The sequence below is a fragment of the Bufo bufo genome, chromosome 3 (genome assembly GCF_905171765.1).
Source record: "Bufo bufo chromosome 3, aBufBuf1.1, whole genome shotgun sequence".
NCBI lineage: Eukaryota > Metazoa > Chordata > Amphibia > Anura > Bufonidae > Bufo > Bufo bufo.
The window spans coordinates 561,972,656-561,992,510 of record NC_053391.1 but is presented as its reverse complement, the minus strand read 5'-3'; the positions used below and the strand labels follow the sequence as shown (position 1 = coordinate 561,992,510).

The following is a 19,855-nucleotide window of genomic DNA, read 5'->3' as shown; positions in this document are numbered from 1 at the left end:
GTTCCGTTCCACGGCCCAGCAAAAAAAATAGAACATGTGCTATTCTTGTCAGCTATTGCAGACAAGAATAGGCATTTTCTATGATAGCGCGGAATGTGCGGCCTGCAAATTGTAGAACAGACATGGGGCGACATCTGCGTTTTGCAGATCATTCGTGTGAATGTAGCCTAACTGATGGAAATCGCTGATCAAACACTTACCAAACACTAACTGTGTGAAAGTGGCTTTAGTGGGTTGAAATAGCTGTTATATAACCCCTTTTTAATATGCATTTTTGGCCAAATAGAACATTTATGTTAGGCTACTTTCCCACTCACGTTTGGTGCGGATCCGTCATGGATCTGCACAGACGGATCTGCACCGATAATACAATCGCATGCATCTGTTCAGAACGGATCCGTTTGTATTATCTTTAACATTGCCAAAACTGATCCGTCTTAAACACCATTGAAAGTCAATAGGGGGGGGGGGGGGGGGCGGATCCGATTTGCATTGTGTCAGTGAAAACTGATCCGTCCCCATTGACTTACATTGTGTATCAGGACGGATCTGTTTGCCTCCGCATCGTCAGGCGGACACCAAAACGCTGCAAGCAGCGTTTTGGTGTCCGCCTCCAGAGCGTAATGGAGGCAAAACGGAGGGAAACTGATGCATTCTGAACGGATCCTTTTCTATTCAGAATGCATTAGTGCAAAACTGGACCGCTTGTGAGAGCCCTGAACGGATCTCACAAATGTAAACCAAAACGCCAGCGTGAAAGTAGCCTTACTGTCTGGTTTGATTACTGTTTACTATAGGCCAGGGATCTGCCTGACAACAATAAATATGGAAAGCCTTAAAGGGGTTGTCTGGGGTCAGAGCCCCTCTGACATGATCATTGGAGCATTTCATGTTGTCCCTTGGCTTTTTCTGCTGATCCGGTGATGTACCAAAACTCTGATAGGCGGAGGCTTCCGCCTGGCAGTGTTCCCGGTGACGTCACCGGCACTAATGGGCAGGCTTTAGCACTGCCATAGTCTGAAAAACGGCTAGGGCAGCGCTAAAGCCCGTGATGTCACCGGCAACACTGCTAGGTGGAAGCCTCCGCCTAGCAGTGTAAGACTCCATTCAGACGTCCGTATGCATGGTGAATGGTCCGGATCCGTTCCGCAATTATGCGGAAACGGGTGCGGATCCATTTATTTTCAATGGAGCTGGAAAAGATGCAGACAGCACACTGTACTGTCCGCATCCGCACGTCTGTTCCGCGGCCCCGAACTTCCAGTCCGCGGCTCCGCAAAAATATAGAACATGTCCTATTCTTGTCCACAATAGCAGACAAGAATAGGCATTTTCTATTATAGTGGAGGTCATGTGCACATGGCCTGTGTCAGTGTTTTTCCGGATCCGCAAAACACTTACGGACATGTGAATGAATGAACCCTAAAAATGTAAACAAACAGCACTTGCCCTGCACGATACAGCACAGGGCAAGAGAGAGCATCAGAGCATGAAATGCTGTGATGCTCATATTAGGGGGGCTGCCTGGCTGAAGAAGCGGATATGTCCGGGTTCAGCTCTGAACTCAGGCAACCCCTTTACATTTATCATGTAGAGAAAGTTAATACAAGCCACTAATACTAATGTATTGTGATTGTCCATATTGCCTACTTTGCTGGCTGGATTAATTTTTTCTTCACATTATACATTGTTTGTATCCAGGGGTTACGACCACCCCGCAATCTAGCAGCAATGGCCGTGTGTATACAATATACACATATACAGTACATAAACACACATTTACTGTATACAGTGCATTTACATTACATACACACATATATAATTCCTCACGATCTTCACAGCTTGCAGACACAGGCAGTGAATTATAGCCTGTGACCAGTCAGGAAGTTCATGCGGGGTCAGGGGTTATCATTCACTGCCCTGCGCCAGTACAGAAGCTGCTCTGTGGATGTGGACAAGAGCGCTGGCTGTACTCTGTGCAGTTTTTCACAGTTCAGATAGATATAGACATCAGATGTCAGGTAGTCACTAGTGTAACTTAATTATAATGTAACGACAGAGTACCTTCACCAGTGTAAAACGTAACCTTTAGGGTCCATTCACACGTCCGTAAGTGTTCTGCGGATCCGCAAAACACGGACACTGGCAATGTGCGTTCCACAATTTGCGGACCGCACATCGCCGGCACTATAATAGAAAATGCCTAATCTTGTCCGCAATTGCGGACAAGAATAGGACATGTTCTATTTTTTTGCGGAAACGGAAGCATGGATGCGGAAGTGCCCTGCCTAGCAAAACGGAATGGCTTCCCTGATAGGTGCGATCCTGTGTCAGGAACCTCCTAATAGGCCCTATATGTCCCTGACAAGGGATAGAACCCCACCCGAGAAGAGACCTAGTAGGACTACAGTTTAATAGTAATGTTATAAGTCAATGCATGTATCAGAAAATAATAAAGTTACAACAAAAATAATCGCACATAATACATATATGCTCCCAAGTAAACCAGTGGCGTCCAGGTTTTGATCACCAGTGGAAAAAAAAGGAGCACATACCATATATCCCAGGAATGCAAACTTTGTCCCGACGCGTATCTCTGGACCGTTCTCTGGGGTCAGTTCATCAGGGGACCACATATAACAAAAAGACTCCAAAAACAAACAATACAGAAATGAAGGCAATAATATGTGTGCAAATCAGATTATATTCTTGTAGTAATACCAAATAATAATGGTAAATCTAAAGGCCAACTAGAAAGAAGCTATATGTTAATTGATGACTAAATTGATTAAGTAAAAAAAATGCCCCCATTAGAAGATATCTCATGTTTGGACGTGTTTCTCCAATTGGTGACTACAGACCTGTGCGAACTATCAGCCTCAGGCCTACCACGTAATCTCTCTAGTAGAGAGCAAAGAATCATCTCATGCCTGAAAAATAACACAGTTACGATCAAACCCTCGGATAAAGGGGGCAACACCGTAATCATGGATACGGAGGACTAATGCAGAATGTGCCTACAACTCCTAAAGGACAAACAGAACTACGGCATACTTATCTCTAATCCAACAGCTCCTTTTCTGGCTGAGTTACACGACATCCTAATGGAGGCCAAACTGAGCAGGATCATCTCAGAGACGGAATTAGATTTTTTATATCCAAAATTCCCAGTGACAGCCACCTTTTATAGCCTCCCTAAAATTCATAAAGGCACGAACCCTCTAAAAGGACGACCTATAATATCAGGAATAGGGAGCATACCGTATTTTTCGCCCTATAAGAGGCACTTCCCCCCCCCCCCCAAAAGTGGGGGAAAAATAGCAGTGCGTCTTATGGGGCGAATGCTGCATTTTTCCGAATTTTCAATGATACGCCGCGGGGGGGGGGGGGGGGGGGAACAGGTGGGAGGGAGGAGGGGCTGGGCGCCGGCATCTGCTTTTATAATGACAGCGGGGCTCGTGCAGTGACTGTATTCTACAGGGGCCCCGCTCACTGTATATAATCTTATCTATATTTGTAGGCATTGTTAAAATAGTTCAGGGTAATCAGCGCCTGTATACTTACAAGCGCTCGTAGCAGGGAGGAGGCAGGACGGGCGCTGGCAGCGTGAGTCGCTACGTCACGCGCCTGCGCCGCCCACTTTATGAATGAAGCAGGCGGCATGGGCGCATGACGTAGTAACTCACGGTGCCAGCGCCCGTCCTCCCGGCCTGCCTCCTCTCTCCTCTCTGCTACGAGCACTTGTAAGTACGGTATACAGGTGCTGATTACCCTGAAATTTTATATATATATATATATATATATATATATATATATATATATATATATATATACACTTTTATATATATTTTATATATTAACAATGCCTACAATTATAGATAAGATTATAGTGAGCAGGGCCCGTGTAGTAGAATACAGTTACTGCACGGGCCCCCTGTCATTATAAAACCAGATGCGACCCTCACCCCCTGTATTGGGAGTCATTCACACTGCAGGTACACTATTATGGGGGGGGGGGGATCTGTGGATGACACATAGCATAAGATGCTATATATGTGTCATCCACAGATCCCCCCCATAACAGTGTCATCCACAGATCCCCATAACAGTGCCATCCAGAGACCGAAATAAGAGCCACCCAGAGATCCCCCATAACAGTGTCACCCACAGATCCCCCATAACAGTGTCACCCACAGATCCCCCATAACAGTGTCACCCACAGATCCCCCATAACAGTGTCACCCACAGATCCCCCATAACAGTGTCCTCAATAGATCCCCCATAATAGTGTCATCCACAGACCACCATTAGTTCAAAACCCACCAAAAGCACACCTTTTGGTTCAAAATATATTTTTTCTTATTTTCCTCCTCAAAAACCTAGGTGTGTCTTCTGGGCCGGTACGTCTTATAGGGCGAAAAATACGGTAAGTCAAAACTTAGGCAAATATATTGACCGCATTCTCTTACCTTTTGTTACCTCTCTGCCTTCGTATACACGTGACAGTATGGATCTTCTTAAAAGAATAGACGGTATTACATTAGACCAACAGTCTACTCTTGCGAGTATAGATGTAGAGGCCCTATACTCGTCCATCCCTCGTCCAGGCCTCAAAGTGGTCAATTACTACCTAAGCATGAGGAGTCAACAGTTTGGTGAACACAACCAATTTGTTCTCAAATGTCTGAGATATATCCTAACACATAACTTTTTTCTTTTTGATGGCAGATGGTACCATCAGCTCAGGGGCACCACGATGGGATGTTCGTGTGCACCATCCTACGCAAATTTTCTCCTGGGCTGGTGGGAGGCCAATAATGTCTTCAGTGACGCAATGTCATCATTGACTGGGTCCATCGTGTTGTGGGACCGGTACATTGATGACATATTCGTCATTTGGAATGCGTCCGTATCGGCTTTCACAACTATTGTTGGTAAACTGAATGATAATGATATGGGATTACAGTTCACATACGAGACAAATAAAAACACTCTACCCTTTCTGGACATTTTGATCCAGAGAAAGAGTTCGGACGAATTGGCTACTACGATATACCGTAAACCGACATAAACAAATTCTGTCCTACACTGGAGCAGTAGCCACCCCTTACCTCTAAAGAGAGGAATACCACGTGGCCAGTATTTGCGTCTAAGACGCAACTGCTCTGACAAATCTGAAACAAGCCGGTATCCTCAGGAGTAGATTTCTCTCCAGAGGATACCCTGACTCAACACTAAGGTCAGCATATAAAACGGCTCTATCATCAACACAAACCGAACTACTGGTACCCAGAACCAAACCCCCAGATACTAAACAGAAAATCCGGGTAATTGGTACCTTTGATGAGGCTGCCAGTCAAGTAAGAAACATCTTACAAAAGCATTGGTCCATATTATTAATGGACCCAGACATCAAGGATAGGATCTTTGACTACCCACAGATCACCTTCAGGAAGGGAAACAGCCTTAAGGATCTGTTGGTGCACAGCCACCACAATCCAACCGTAAAAGGCTGTTCCTGGCTTGATCGAAGACCCTTGGGCTGTTTCAGGTGCAGTGGCTGCATTGCATGCAGTACTATCCAAACAGGAAAATCATTTATCAGTGTCAACCTTCAAAGATCTTTTTCAATTAAAGACTTTGTAAACTGTCGCACTAAGGGTGTTATCTACAGAATCACTTGCGAATGCCCTATGGAATACATAGGCAAAACAAAGAGAGAATTGTGCAGACACATTGGTGAACACCTGGGAGACATTACCAACAAAAGAGATACAGCTGTATCTCGTCATGTACAGGACTACCATCATGGGGACTGGCAGAGCATTAAGATCATGGGTATTGAGGTGGTCACCCCCCCCTTGAGGGGAGGGGACTGGGACCGTATACTTCTACAACATGAAGCCCGTTGGATCCATACCCTGCGTACTGTAGCCCCCCATGGTCTAAATGAACAACTCTGCTTTGGTTGCTTCATCTGACAACCATAGCGCAAGACAATGATCCCATGATCTAAATAAACAATTCTGCTTTGGTTGCTTCATCTGACAACCATAGCAAAAGACAATGATGGACATTAATTCCTGTCTTTTATATCGGACAGGTTCATTCATCTTAATATGAAAAATATACTTTCTGTGTAAGCCAATGCTAGGCCATGCATCTGTGTAAGGACTGTACTGACCAGAATAATTTCATTTTCATCTTACTGCCAGAAATGCCATTATAATATGCACCGTTTTTGCTATAGACCGTGCTATAATGATGGTTGCCACAAACTGTCCCGGTTACTAGGCAACCTATTAAACAATGGCCGCTGGATGCAATGTGTCCTGGGCTGATGACACAACCCACGGCCATCTGCAATGACGCGTTCGCAACTGACCGCGTCATCTCGCATCCTACAAGTGCTGTCTATCTTCAGCATGAACGGCGCATGCGCAGTGACGCTGACCGCCCCACTGACGTCACCGCGCTGCGCTCCAAGCCTCGTTCTGAGGCCAAAGTTTGTTTAAATACGAGCGGGCGATTCCCCTCAAGTAGGCGATATCACAGCTTTAGGACACATCACTGCGCTCATGAATAGGGACCCTATTATCACTAGGCCGCCCATTCAACACTGCCTTCTCATCTTTAGGTACGTACTGAGCCCCGATACGTGTGTGGAGCCTGGAACAGGGGCTACCACCTGTAATGTATCAATGTGTCTTCTTTGTCACACCTGATAACTGTGTGTGTTGATCACTGATTCACGTGTACCAACACCATATGTTATTGTATTGCCCCTCTGTATGTGCTCAATATTCCCCTGATGAGTTTTGACACGAAACATGCATGTAGGGATTAGCTGCACTAGGGCACAATAGGGCCAAGTAGCAAAAGGGCAAGGTTCCGGACGGGGTCGTTCTTATTAGAATGGGTGCTCCGTGAATAGGACGCTAGTGTCACGCTAGCACCCACATCTTAGGGCTGTCTAGGGACCTAGAACCCACTAATACCCCCGTCCGGCTCTGACTGCCCTCAGTAACACCACATCTACTGAATATCTACAAAAACCGGAGGACTCCAGGAGAACGATAGGACTACCGGTTATCTTAGGTGCCGCCATGCACCGTTATTCACTATCTTTTGTGTTATTGTGCACTTTTTTGTTATCAAATAAGAATATCTAGGGACCCTTTTCTATCAAATGAATTAAAAGTTAAGTTTTAATAAGAATCACCATCCCCACTCTGTCTTTAAATCTAAAGGCCATAAAGAAAGACAATTCCCACATATTTGGGACCAAATATAAAGCATCTGTATCACATACCAAATGTCCACAGTGCTGCTACTACTGAGACCCTTTTAAAATTCTACCACACACCATTTAATCGAAGTATGGCTTTCAATAAAATCGAAATTGCAGCAGGATAGGCCAATAAACATAACAATTGCTATGACAGAAAGGGGAGGGTATGATTATACTTCCCCAAATCCAAGCCTGGTAGCATAAGGGATCAGTCTGGGTCAGCACAGGAACATTGGTGGTTCAGTGGTGGCCATCTTGATGGAAAGGCTGGTAGCTGTGAGGAGAAAGCAGGGACGTGCTGCCCTCTCCTCAACGGTCTTTGCGGCATGTATTGAGACTGAGGGAGGCTGTTCTTACACCACAGTGACAGCGCATAGAGTACTGCGCTGTCACTGTAAACTACTGTTACTTTTTTTTTTAATCAAAATCATTTTTATTGATTTTAAATAAAATCCACATTGCACACAATGATCAGGATCCAGCCAGTCATTTACATGGACAAAAATCTAATGCAATGATAATACAGAGCAATACAAAAATTTTGTTAAATAACAAATTTAACTATCACCCAACTCCCCCCTCCCCCCTCCCTAATATTATCTTGCAGAGAGATGACTACACCACCCCACCTTCATTGTAGTTTATTTAAACATCTCCCAAAGGCGGTCATAACCACCTAAGTTAACAGAAAATTGAGCACACGATCCTCATTAATATGCAGCGTAAACTTAAGATAAATGTCCCATTAAGGACAGTTGTCCTCTCATGCAGTCCTTAGTCAGTGCTAGTGAAGCCAAACTCCCAGATTCTAACCAGCCTTGCCATATTAACCAGAATTTGTTTGGACATTTTCTCTTGACATAGACCCCTCTTTCAAGACGTAAGATTGTATTCATCCTATTTATGTATTCCTGCTTGTTGGGAGGCCTATCTCTTATCCAGTGCTTAGTGATTAGAACCCTCGCTTGGAACAACATTCTGTGGATACATAAGGATAATTTATCATTTAATCCAGTGGGATCCAGTATACCCAACACACAGATTCTGGGATCATTGGGCAATCGTATCTGAGTTGCTATAGCTATGATTTCCCGTATCTCTTCCCAATATTTTCCCAGCTTTCACCAGTTCCATACCATGTGAAGCAGTGTCGCTTCCGTTGCACCACATCTAGGGCATGTGGAGTCCGGTCGCACGCCTATTTTGAATAGAAGTTTGGGGGTTCTATACACTCTGTGTAGCAGGTATAACTGAGATAGTCTCTGAGACTCATTCAAAGTAAGACTAGGAGTTAAAGCCAGGATGTCATTCCATTGGTCTTGAGATATTGTCCCAACATCCTCTTCCCACTTCCCCTTTACAACTAAAGGGGTTGAGGGGGTAGTGGTGTCAAGAATGTATTTATATAATTGGGATATCAGCCCTTGGCAACTCTAGCTTCTAGTAATTGTTTCACCACAGGAGGAGAGGCAGCAATTACTATGTTCCTTGGAAATTGCGTTTGGTATGCATGTCTTAATAATGAAGGAATTGGAAGAACGCCAGTTTGGGTAGGCCAAACTCTTCCTGGAGTTGAGTAAAAGATTTAAACACTCCATGCGATCGAATTTGGTCCAAAAAGAGTATGCCCCTCTCCTCCCATGGGGAAAAACCTTCCAGCCTGAATATTTCTGGTAGTTGGGGGTTTCGCCATATTGGTGTAGTGTCATTGAATTCAGTGAGATTCATAAATTCTTTAAATTTTGCCCAAACCTTGGCTAAAAGGGAAAGCGTGGGTAGTTTTTTTTACCAAGAGGGTGATGCCTATTTATTTCCAACGCGGCAATAGGCGCTTTTTGTTTCATAGTGTGGGCCACAATATCAGCTGAGAGGTCTAAATTAGTTGTACTAATCCACCCTTTAATGTGTTGTAATTGTGCAGCTATATAATAGGACCATCGGTAGGGAAGAGATAGGCCGCCCTCCTCCTTACTTTTTTGGAGTGTTTCTATGCGAATTCTCGGTTGTTTCTTTTTCCATAGTGATCTAAAGATCCCTTGGATCTTATAGAAGATCCTTTGTGGGATCCATACCGGCGAGTTGTGTAATATATATAATAGTTGTGGCATGAATATAATTTTAAGTAGGTTACAACGGCCAATTACCGTAAGGGGTAGTTTGCACCAAACATTAGTTTTGACTACAAATTTAGCAATCAATGGCTCTAGATTCAGTTTTATATATTCAGCTGGTATCGGTGTTATTATCACCCCTAAGTATTTGAATTGAGTGGTCAGTTGCAGGGGTATACGAGTGAGGTCCATTTGTGTTGAGGTAGGATCCAATGGGAGAATTGTGGATTTGTCCCAGTTTATTCTTAATCCAGAGTATTTCCCAAAATCGGTAATTTCGTGCATTATGGGGTCTATAGACTCCTGTAAGTCTCCTACATATACTAATAAATCGTCTGCGTATAACGAGACTCTTTCATCCCGGGGCCCTATTGGAAATCCCTTCCAGTCTGGGGAGGTGCGTAAAAGACAAGCTAGAGGCTCAATTGCTATTGCAAATAGCAGTGGAGATAAGGGGAAGCCTTGTCGTGTGCCCCTATGTAATGGAAATTGATTGGAAAGTATCCTGTTTGCCCTAATCCTTGCTAGCGGGGAGTTATACAGCAATTTTATCCAAGAGACAAATCCCCGTCCAAAGCCCATGACTTCCAAAACTTCCCATAGGTATTCCCATTCTATGCTGTCGAAAGCTTTGGCAGCGTCTAAGGAAATTATTGCACGGCAACCCCCGGTATTTAATGGTCTCTGGATGTTCAGGAACAAACGACGAAGATTATTGGCCGTGCTTCTGTCTGGCATGAAGCCAGCCTGATCCTTATGTTTTAAGGGAGTGATTACTTTATTAAGCCGATTGGCCAATACTTTGGCTAGAAGCTTTACATCATTTGATAGGAGTGAAATGGGTCTATATGAGTCAGGTCTTATTGGGTCCTTATTGGGCTTTGGAATAACCACCACTATCGCCTCCCTCATAGATGTAGGTAATGTCCCAATTCGCAGCGCATCATTAAAGGTCTCTAAAAGATGTGCGACAAGACAGTCTCTATACCGTTTAAAAAATTCCCCGGGCAACCCATCCGAACCTGGGGCCTTTTCATTAGGAAAGGAGCTCAGGGATACTTCAAGTTTCTCCAAAGTAAGGGGTTCATCCAGGTATGCAGCAGAATCTAGGGACAATTTAGGGGTTGATATCCGCCCAAGATACTCCTTTATATCATCTCTTCTCATGGTAATTTTAGAAGAATATAATTCCTCATAATATTTATGGAATGTATCAAGGATTACTGAATTTTCCTCCGATAGTGTCCCATCCATGGTTTTAATTGCTACTATTCTGAACGCACCCTCCTGTGATCGGACGACTCTGGCCAATAAACTACCCGTACTCTCCGCCGCCTCAAAGTATTTTTGTTTGATGAAAAACGTTTATTGTCTGCTATATGTAGTAAGTGGTCAGTAAGTTTAGATTGTGCTTTTTTCCATACTGTTTCAGATTGCTGGGAGGGTGTACTGATATACAATTGCTCACTCCTTGTTACTTCCTGTTGTATAGCTTTAGTAAGTTACCTAGTTTTAATTTTGCGTCTATTAATTTTCTGGATGTAAAGGCCTCTTACATATGCTTTCATAGCGTCCCATATAGTCCCTATAGCTGCTGATCCTTTATTGAGATTGAAAAATTCTATTATTTGGTTCGTCAGGGGGTCTTTCTCGTTTAATAATTGTATCCAGAAGGGATTGAGCTTCCAGAGCACCGAACCACAGCGCCCTCTATCGTTCCCGAATCTCAATTCTATGTGAATGGGTGAATGATCAGAGAGGCAGCGCGGTAGGTATTCTATAACAGAGGTATAGGACAGTGCTTCTAGAGACCCAATGGATAGGTCTATTCTGGATAGGGACCCATGAGACGCAGAAAAACAGGAGTACTGCCGTTCCTGGGGGAATCTGATTCTCCACAAGTCATGCAGGTCGAGTTCTCTGAGTAGCTTTGCCAATGAAGTCTCACCAGTATTTGTTAGGTTAGGAGGTAACGGAAATGTATCCATAGAAGGATCTAAATATTTGTTGAAATCACCCAGCATTAGGATTGGCACCTGCGGTCCCTGAGATACCCATGACATTACCTCCCTTATGGCGCTGCAGGAGTATGGCGGCGGGATGTACATGGCAATTAGGAAAAATTGTACCCCAAATATAGAACAGTGCAGGCAGACATATCGACCTTCCATGTCAATTTTACTAGAGTGACATTCAAAGGGGATAGCTCTATGAATTAGGACACTAACCCCCCTAGCGTGTGTAGAAAAGGTGGAGTGAAAGGCCTGTGAGATCCATGGTTTCTGGAGCAACCCTTTGGATTGTTTAGACAAGTGAGTCTCAGTGAGACACATTATGGCTGGCTGATACTTTTGAACGGCCGTAAAAAACGTTTGGCGTTTAGTAGGATCTCACAGGCCTCTAACATTCCATACTATAATGTGAGTTTTATCCGCCATCGTTCCATGGGAGACATAAAAGGAAAGAAGATCTAAGCATCAAAATAAGACATATATCAGGTACTGAAAGAATAATTACGTGCATCATCTCTCTGCAGGCTCTGAGCCTAAGTGAACAATAAACATAGTATCCCCAACATAAAGAACTTGTAATGGTCCCAGAACAGAACATGAGGCACAGGAAAGATTCCTGTAGCCCGCAGCATAGAAGGTAAAAACAGATCCGCATTTTGGTACAGGTAACTCGTGGCATATCAACTAAATAAATGGACAGCACAAGTATGGCTATTAAAGTCATTGCCAGAAGGTGGCACCAAATTACTACTCTGGAGCATTATGGCGGTAGTATAAACATGAACTCTCAACAAATATGGAACATTATACTTATCCGCCCATCCCCAGAGTCCTCCAGGTTTTCCCTCAGTGAAGACCCAGTTACGGCAATGTCCACTTTCCTATCAGTCGTTGTCATAACTTCCGGATGAATAGGATTTCATTTGTTCAATCCACCGGTTAGCGTCCTCCGGAGATTCAAAGAAGTGGGTTTTCCCTTTAAACACTACACAGAGCTTTGAGGGATACAACATGGCGTACTGTATATTCTGTGAATATAGTTGTCTTTTAACATCCAGAAAACGTGCTCGGCGTCTCTGCACCTCCGCTGAAAAGTCAGGAAAGATAGAAATTTTATGTCCAGCCACAGATAAATCCTGGTGCTCTCTTGCTTTACGGAGAATGGTATCTCTATCCTGAAAGTGGAGAATCCTCATAAGCATTGGTCTGGGAGGGCCGCCCGGTGGTGGTGGGCGAAACGGCACTCTGTGCGCCCTCTCTATGGCAAAAAAGGGAAATAGAGAGTCTTTCCCAAATATCTTCCTAAACCAATCCTCAAAGAATTGGACAGCGTGGGGCCCTTCAGCTTTTTCAGGGACCCCCAAGATGCGAAGGTTATTTAGTTGTGACCTGTTTTCCAAGTCCTCCGTTTTACTAATCAGGAGAGTGACGTTGTGTATTACTTTAGCCAGATCACGCTTCATAGGGGAGACTTGGTCTTCCAGTTGGCTTACTCGCCCCTCCACCACAGTAATTCTTTCATTAACTTTCCTTATATCTTGCCTAATAAAGGACACATTTTCTTGGAGGGACCCAATAGATGTGTTAAGGGTCATTAGAGCTGCACTACATTGGTGCACGGCCGCATATATGTCCTTGATAGAAGGATCGGCCAGTAGTGGCAAAGTGGGGATAGAGGGGGTAGAGGGTTGTACACCAGCATTTTGCAGTGAGCCAGATTAAGCAGCAGGACCCCCTCACTTGCCTCCAGCTCCTCCACGTGGGATCCGCCATCTAGGGAGCAAGCACCTCGCTCCACCGAGTGATCGGCCGAAGCTGCCGCATGTTCAGACATCGCTCCAGATAGAGTGCCCTCATGTACAGTGTCCTCTTTTGTTTGGGGGACTCAAGCGAAATGTTCCAGGCGCGCAACAACCTCCGCCGCTTTAGAAGACACGGCCGCACCATGCTGCTTTGCAGGAGTCGGTCCCACCGCTTCCTTCTCTTTTCTGGCCAAACGGATCATACTGGCCTGGGGTCCAGAGGAGTTCCTCAGCAGATATTAGTGGTGCTTGGCTGTTTTAATTCACCTCAGCCACAGGATGATGAAGGATTCTGCTAGCGCTGCCGGGAGCTCAAGCTCACACGTCCTTCTACATTGCCGGCCAGGCCACCACCTCTGTAAACTACTGTTTCACATCGCCGCCCCCCTCCTTCCCCTAGATGGCCCCGACTGAGGCGGCCGCCTCACCTTGCCTCATTAAAGGTGCGCCCCTGACAATCACAATACATTAGTAAGTGCCTTGTATTAACTTTCTTTACATGATAAATGCCATTTGCTGAACTGAGACAACCCCTTTCTCGATTCCCAACCGTCTTTTTTTATTAGACATCTTTACAGACTTTTTTAAGAACTGGGGACACACTAATACTGTAATTGAAATGGCACATAATGGAAACCAATAAATTATTTAGTGAACAAGTCTTTTAACAATAGGGTGCCCAGAGGCAGTAGAGGCTGGGGAGCAAATTCTCTCTGTGCAGTGAGATGAATGTTAGAGTCAGAACATGCAGCTGCATCCAGAACACGTGAAGAGCTTCCTTCTAGGTTTCCATCATTACAGGATAACACGTTGGTTATGGACGGGGGCACAGTAGAGAACTAAGAGACATTATTAGAATTTATGACATAGAACGTAAAGTAAATCCTGACTTCACGGGTGCAACGAGAAAAGGATGGGCCTCACAGCAAATTTTTGAATCCCCTCACATTCCCGAGCAACTTCCTCGAAACCCCCCTCCCATGGCAAGTGAAGACCACCCACACATGCCAAGTAGTGCTCCCCTTTAATGCCTCACACAGTAGTACTCACCCTAATATAAGTGAAGGCCCCCAGTTGATGAAATATGAACAACATATAAATTAAAGGGGTAGCTACTATGTGACCCGCCATATTGTCCCAGTGCTTCTCTTTCCCAGACTACACATGCATTCATTATACAATGTTGCTTACTGTTGAGCTTTCTAAATTAGTCTTTCTCGCAGGCTTTTGCCATCCATCATGCATACCAGAGGGGTTATTTCCTGGAAGGATACATGTGCAGGAACCCGCAGTAGCCAGATTGATAGCAATGCTTTGTTTATACTGGACTTGCTGATGGGTTTCTGTACTAGTTAATAGGCATCCCCAATTTCTGTTCATTCCTGGTCTACAAGAAACACATGCTATGTATTATAATGCATTTCAAATGAAGTGAACCAACATGCACCTGTTCATTCCATGGCGGGTGTCTCACCATCTGCAGTGCCATGGACCAGTAGAAATCGTTGGTCCCGTAGCCTCTGGATGTTATTCAACACTGAGGCCACCTAGCGAAATAGATACAAGAATAGATGACTGATACCTGCTCGCTTTAATGTGTCTTTTTTTTCCAGGGAGCTGAAATGAATATTTCAGACACTAGGCTAGTTATTAAATGCTGTGTTGAAGAGGATATTTTTTCTAATTAACCCTTTCCTGACTGAGCGATTTTCAGTATATCATTTTCATTTTTTACTCCCTGCCTTCCTGGGCCATAACTTTTTTATTTTTACCTTCACATAACCTTATGAGGGCTTATTTTTTGTGGGACAAGTTGTAATTTCTAATTACACCATTTTACGGTTGCATAAAATGAAGTGGAAAGCTGGAAAAAAAATCCAAATGGGATGAAATTGGGGGAAAAAAAATGCAATTCTGCCACAGTTTTATGGGTTTTGTATTTACAGTGTTCACTATGCAGTAAAACTGACTTGTGCTGTTAATTCTCCAGGTCAGTATGATTACAGCAATACCACATTTGTATAGTTTTTCTTGCATTTTAATACTGCCAAAATTTTTTTTTGAAAAAAACATTTTTTCTTTTCATCGCAATATTCTGACCCCCATAACGTTTTTATAGTTATGTCTGCGGAGCTGTGTGAGGGCTCATTTTTTGAAAGACTATCTGTAGCTTTTAGTATTTCTGTTCTGGGGTGTGTATGACTTTTTGATCACTTTTTATTAAAAAAAAAATTTAAGTTAAAGTGATGAAAAAAAATAGCAAATCGACCGTTTTTTCACATTACACCATTCACTGTATGGGCTGTAAGTTTTTTTTATATTTTAATAGTATCGGGGTTTTTCTTAATATTTATTTGATTTTCACACAAGTTCACATAATACACTTAATATCAGAAAACATACCATGTATGCTGAACCCTCTTGAGATGGCATCCCAAGGTAACGCTCTGAAAGAATTGCCGCTGGATCATAAAAATAAAATAATATTATCATTAATTTATAGTTATTTGAATTACAAGTATTTCTGTAAAACCATACAGTACAACTGGAGTAGCACATCACATGCTCAATTGCCACTAGTTTAAAGGGGTTATCCAAGACTATTAAATGTCCCCCATATGACCGGGCCCCTCACAATGAATATACTTACCTGGCTCCCCGCTCTGCCGCTGCTGCTTCTCCCCATGCGCAGATGAAAACATCGGGTGTCGGGGGAGCAGCCAATGGCAGGCGGTGACAGGGACGAGCCTCCCTAGTTTCATCCACGATGCTAGGAAGGTCCGCCCCCACCTGCCGACACCGGATGTTTTCATCCGCGCACAGGGAGAAGCAGCAGCGGCGTGCGGGGACCAGGACCGGCGCGGGGAGCCAGGCATATGGGCTACATTTAATAGTCTTGGATAACCCCTTTAAGGCCTCTTTCACACGAGCGTGTCCGGATAAGGTCCGGATGCGTTGCGGCAAACCCGCGCGAGTAGGAACGCAATTGCAGTCAGTTTTGACTGCGATTGCGTTCCGATGTTCAGTTTTTATTGCGCGGGTGCAATGTGTTTTGCACGCGCGTGATAAAAAACTGACTGTGGTACCCAGACCCGAACTTCTTCACAGAAGTTCAGGTTTGGGTTAGTTGTAGTGTAGATTGTATTATTTCCCCTTATAACATGGTTATAAGGGAAAATAATAGCATTCTAAATACAGAATGCATAGTACAATAGGGCTGGAGGGGTTAAAAATTTTTTTAAAATAATTTAACTCACCTTAATCCACTTGTTCGCGCAGCCGGCATCTCTTCTGTCTTGTTCTGTGAGGAATAGGACCTTTGATGACGTCACTACGCTCATCACATGGTCCGTCACATGATCCATCACTATGGTGATTGATCACGTGACGGACCATGTGATGAACGCAGTGACGTCATCAAAGGTCCTATTGCTCACAAAAGAAGACAGAAGAGATGCCGGCTGCGCGAACAAGTGGATTAAGGCGAGTTAAATTATTATTATTTTTTTTTTAACCCCTCCAGCCCTATTGTACTAACCATGTTATAAGGGAAAATAATAATGATCGGGTCTCCATCCCAATCGTCACCTAGCAATCGTGCGTGAAAATCGCACCGCATCCACACTTGCTTGCGATTTTCACGCAACCCCATTCATTTCTATGGGGCCTGCGTTACGTGAAAAACGCACAAAGAGGAGCATGCTGCAATTTTCACGCAACGCACAAGTGATGTGTGAAAATCACTGCTCATGTGTAGTGTTGAGCAAACTTCTGTTTTAAGTTCGGCGTCTAAAGTTCGGCTTCCGGTTAGCGAAGAATCCCGATATGGATTCCGAATTCCGTTGTGGTCCGTGGTAGCGGAATCAATAATGGCCGATTATTGATTCCGCTACCACGGACCGCAACGGAATTCGGAATCCATATCGGGGTCCTCCGCTAACCGGAAGCCGAACTTTAGACGCCGAACTTAAAACAGAAGTTCGCTCAACACTACACATGTGCACAGCCCCATAGAAATGAACGGGTCCGGATTCAGTGCGGGTGCAATGCGTTCAACTCACGCATTGCACCCACCCGGAAAACTCGCCCGTGTGAAAGGGGCCTTAGGCTCAGGACCTCGTTCTAGTGATCAGTGGATGTCTCAGTGATCAAACATTTTTCACCTATCCCGTAGGTAAGTAATACATGTGATTGGTAGAAAGACTTGAATCATCTTAAATGATTGTCTTGTGTGTAGATTATATATATTTTTTATTTCCTCTCAGAACGTCCACCTAATGTGTACAATGCTGGTGAGAAGAATTCACATTTAGTGCGCTGATTGTTATTTGCTAACCTGCACAAAAGCATAAATTAGTCTGTCACTTCTGCACAAGAAGGTCCAGACAGTGGGGCTGAACTACTGAGTATGTCATCACCAGCACTGAACATCTTAGGCTACTTTCACACTCGCGTTTTGGGCTGCCATGGATCTGCAAAAACTGATCCATTACAATACAACCGCATGCATCCGTAATGAACGAATCCGTTTGTATTATCTGTAACATAGCCAAGACGGATCCGTCAGGAACTCCATTGAGAGACCATGGGAGACGGATCCATTTTCTATTGTGCCAGATTGTGTCAGAGATAACGAATCCGTCCCCGTTGACTTGCATTGTGTGCCAGGACGGATCAGTTTGGCTCAGTTTCGTCAAGTGGACAGCAAAACGCTGCAGGCAGTGTTTTGGTGTCGGCTTCCAGAGCGGAATGGAGACTGAAAGGAGGCAAACTGATGTATTCTGAGCAGATCCTTTTCCATTCAGAATGCATTAGGGCAAAACTGATCCGTTTTGGATCGCATGTGAGAGCCCTGAACGGATCTCACAAAAAGGAAAGCCAAAATGCCAGTGTGAAAGTAGTCTTGAGTGAAGGTTTGTGGAGGTAATCAAAAAGAACAGCAGGGGGCTCCATAACAAGTACATGACAACAATATCTAGCCACGATTCAAACTGAAAAATCCTGTTTTGCTTGATCTAACAGTGATATTAATTTATTCACATGAAAATTAGCAGTGCATACATAATAAATATTATTACTGTTTGTCAAATTAAATGTAAATGGTTGTTCTCTAACTTTTCATATTGAAATTGCATAAATGTTTTACATTAAAAACAGATCCTAGCACTTATAGTTGTAAAGGGTCACTGAGTTTTGATAAAATCTTTGATATGCCATAGAGACACATCAAAAGTTTTGATCGGTGGGGTTCTGAGCTCTGAGACCCCTACTGATTGCTAGAATGAAGGGAGAGAACTGCTCGCATATCATGCTCTCCGAGAAGGAAGAGTTTGTATATCGTGCTCTCTCTCCACGTTGCAGAGGACGGGATTGAGACGAGCCGATGGACTCTACGGAGTCCGCCTTCTGCAGCAAGGAGAGCGCACGATATGCATGACCTATGATATATCAAAAGTTTTTTTAAACTTAGTGACCCTTTAAACAATGAAAATCAATGTGTGTAATTGTGCCATAACAGCAACTTAAGGCCTCATGCACACGACCGTTGCTTTGGTCTGCACCCGAGCCTCAGTTTTTGCTGCTTGGGTGCGGACCCATTTACTTCAATGGGGCCGCAAAAGATGCGGACAGCACTCTGTTGCTCCGTTTCGTGGTACGCAAAAAAATATAACCTGTCCTATTATTGTCCGTTTTGCAGACAAGAATAGACAGTTATATCAATGGCTGCCTGTGCCTTTCAGCAAATTGCGGAACGCACACAGACTACATCCGTGTTTTGCGGATCCGCAATTTGCGGACCGCAAAACACACAACGGTCGTGTGCATGAGGACTAATACTTCATAATTAAAGGAACACGTCAGTGAGAATTGGGTATTTTTTTAGCTCAATATTCATAGAATATTTTTTTACATTTTGGGCTGTTTTTCTTTTAATTTCATCAATATTGCACTCCAGTAGCAATTGGCACAGAAAGATAAAACACCTTTATTGATAACTAACTGGGTTGTGTCTGATACTAGAATTAAGGTGAATAGGGCTAAGATACCAGATGCAGCCCCTAGACAAGAGAAGTGCTCTATCGGCATGAAAAAAAAATGTTTTGACACATTTCAGGAAGGGACATGTTCCCACAACAGCAGTTTTGTGATATGGTATGGCACATTAAATATATATTATGCACAGTAGGTTAAAATAGCAAATAGGCATTATTCACCCTCACCGATCCTCCGTTCTGATATGGTTACATTCCCCACTGCTCTCCACTTCCTGGTTCTGAGCTCAGCACACAGGAAATTAATTTGACTGCCAATCACTGGCTGAGGCAGGTCACCGCTCTGGGCAGTGATTGGATAAGCTGGTAGTCCAAGACATTTCCTGTGTGTCAAGCTTGTACCAGGAAGTGGAGGGCAGTGGGGAACGAAGCAGAGTGATGCTTATTTGGTGAGTAATGCTTATTTGGTATTTTGAAGCCATTCTGCTCCATTTTTTAAAAAAATGATTCCCCTGGAAAATCCCTTTAACATTGTAGCCTGTTTTGACAACAGATCTGTGTAGTAGGAATGTACAGTATTTAGCTGTACAATCACATGCAAAAAAGCCAATACAGTAAAAGTGCTATGTCTGTGATTGTTACTCAA

At 43.9% G+C, this 19,855-nt stretch overlaps 1 protein-coding gene across 2 annotated transcripts in view; it reads right to left on the bottom strand.

Moving 5' to 3' along the window:
• LOC120993666 (inactive dipeptidyl peptidase 10-like) overlaps nt 1-19,855 on the bottom strand; it is a 73,496-nt gene that overhangs the window by 15,771 nt on the left and 37,870 nt on the right. The window contains exons 12-13 of one of the 2 annotated variants that reach the window (XM_040422147.1): nt 15,620-15,678; nt 14,664-14,763 (exon numbers count right to left, since the gene is read on the bottom strand). In XM_040422147.1, the coding sequence (XP_040278081.1) occupies nt 14,668-14,763; nt 15,620-15,678 (155 nt within the window). In that variant the 3' untranslated portion in view covers nt 14,664-14,667. Of the gene's footprint in view, nt 1-14,663; nt 14,764-15,619; nt 15,679-19,855 lie in introns of those variants that run through there. The other variant, XM_040422148.1, reaches the window with a different exon arrangement.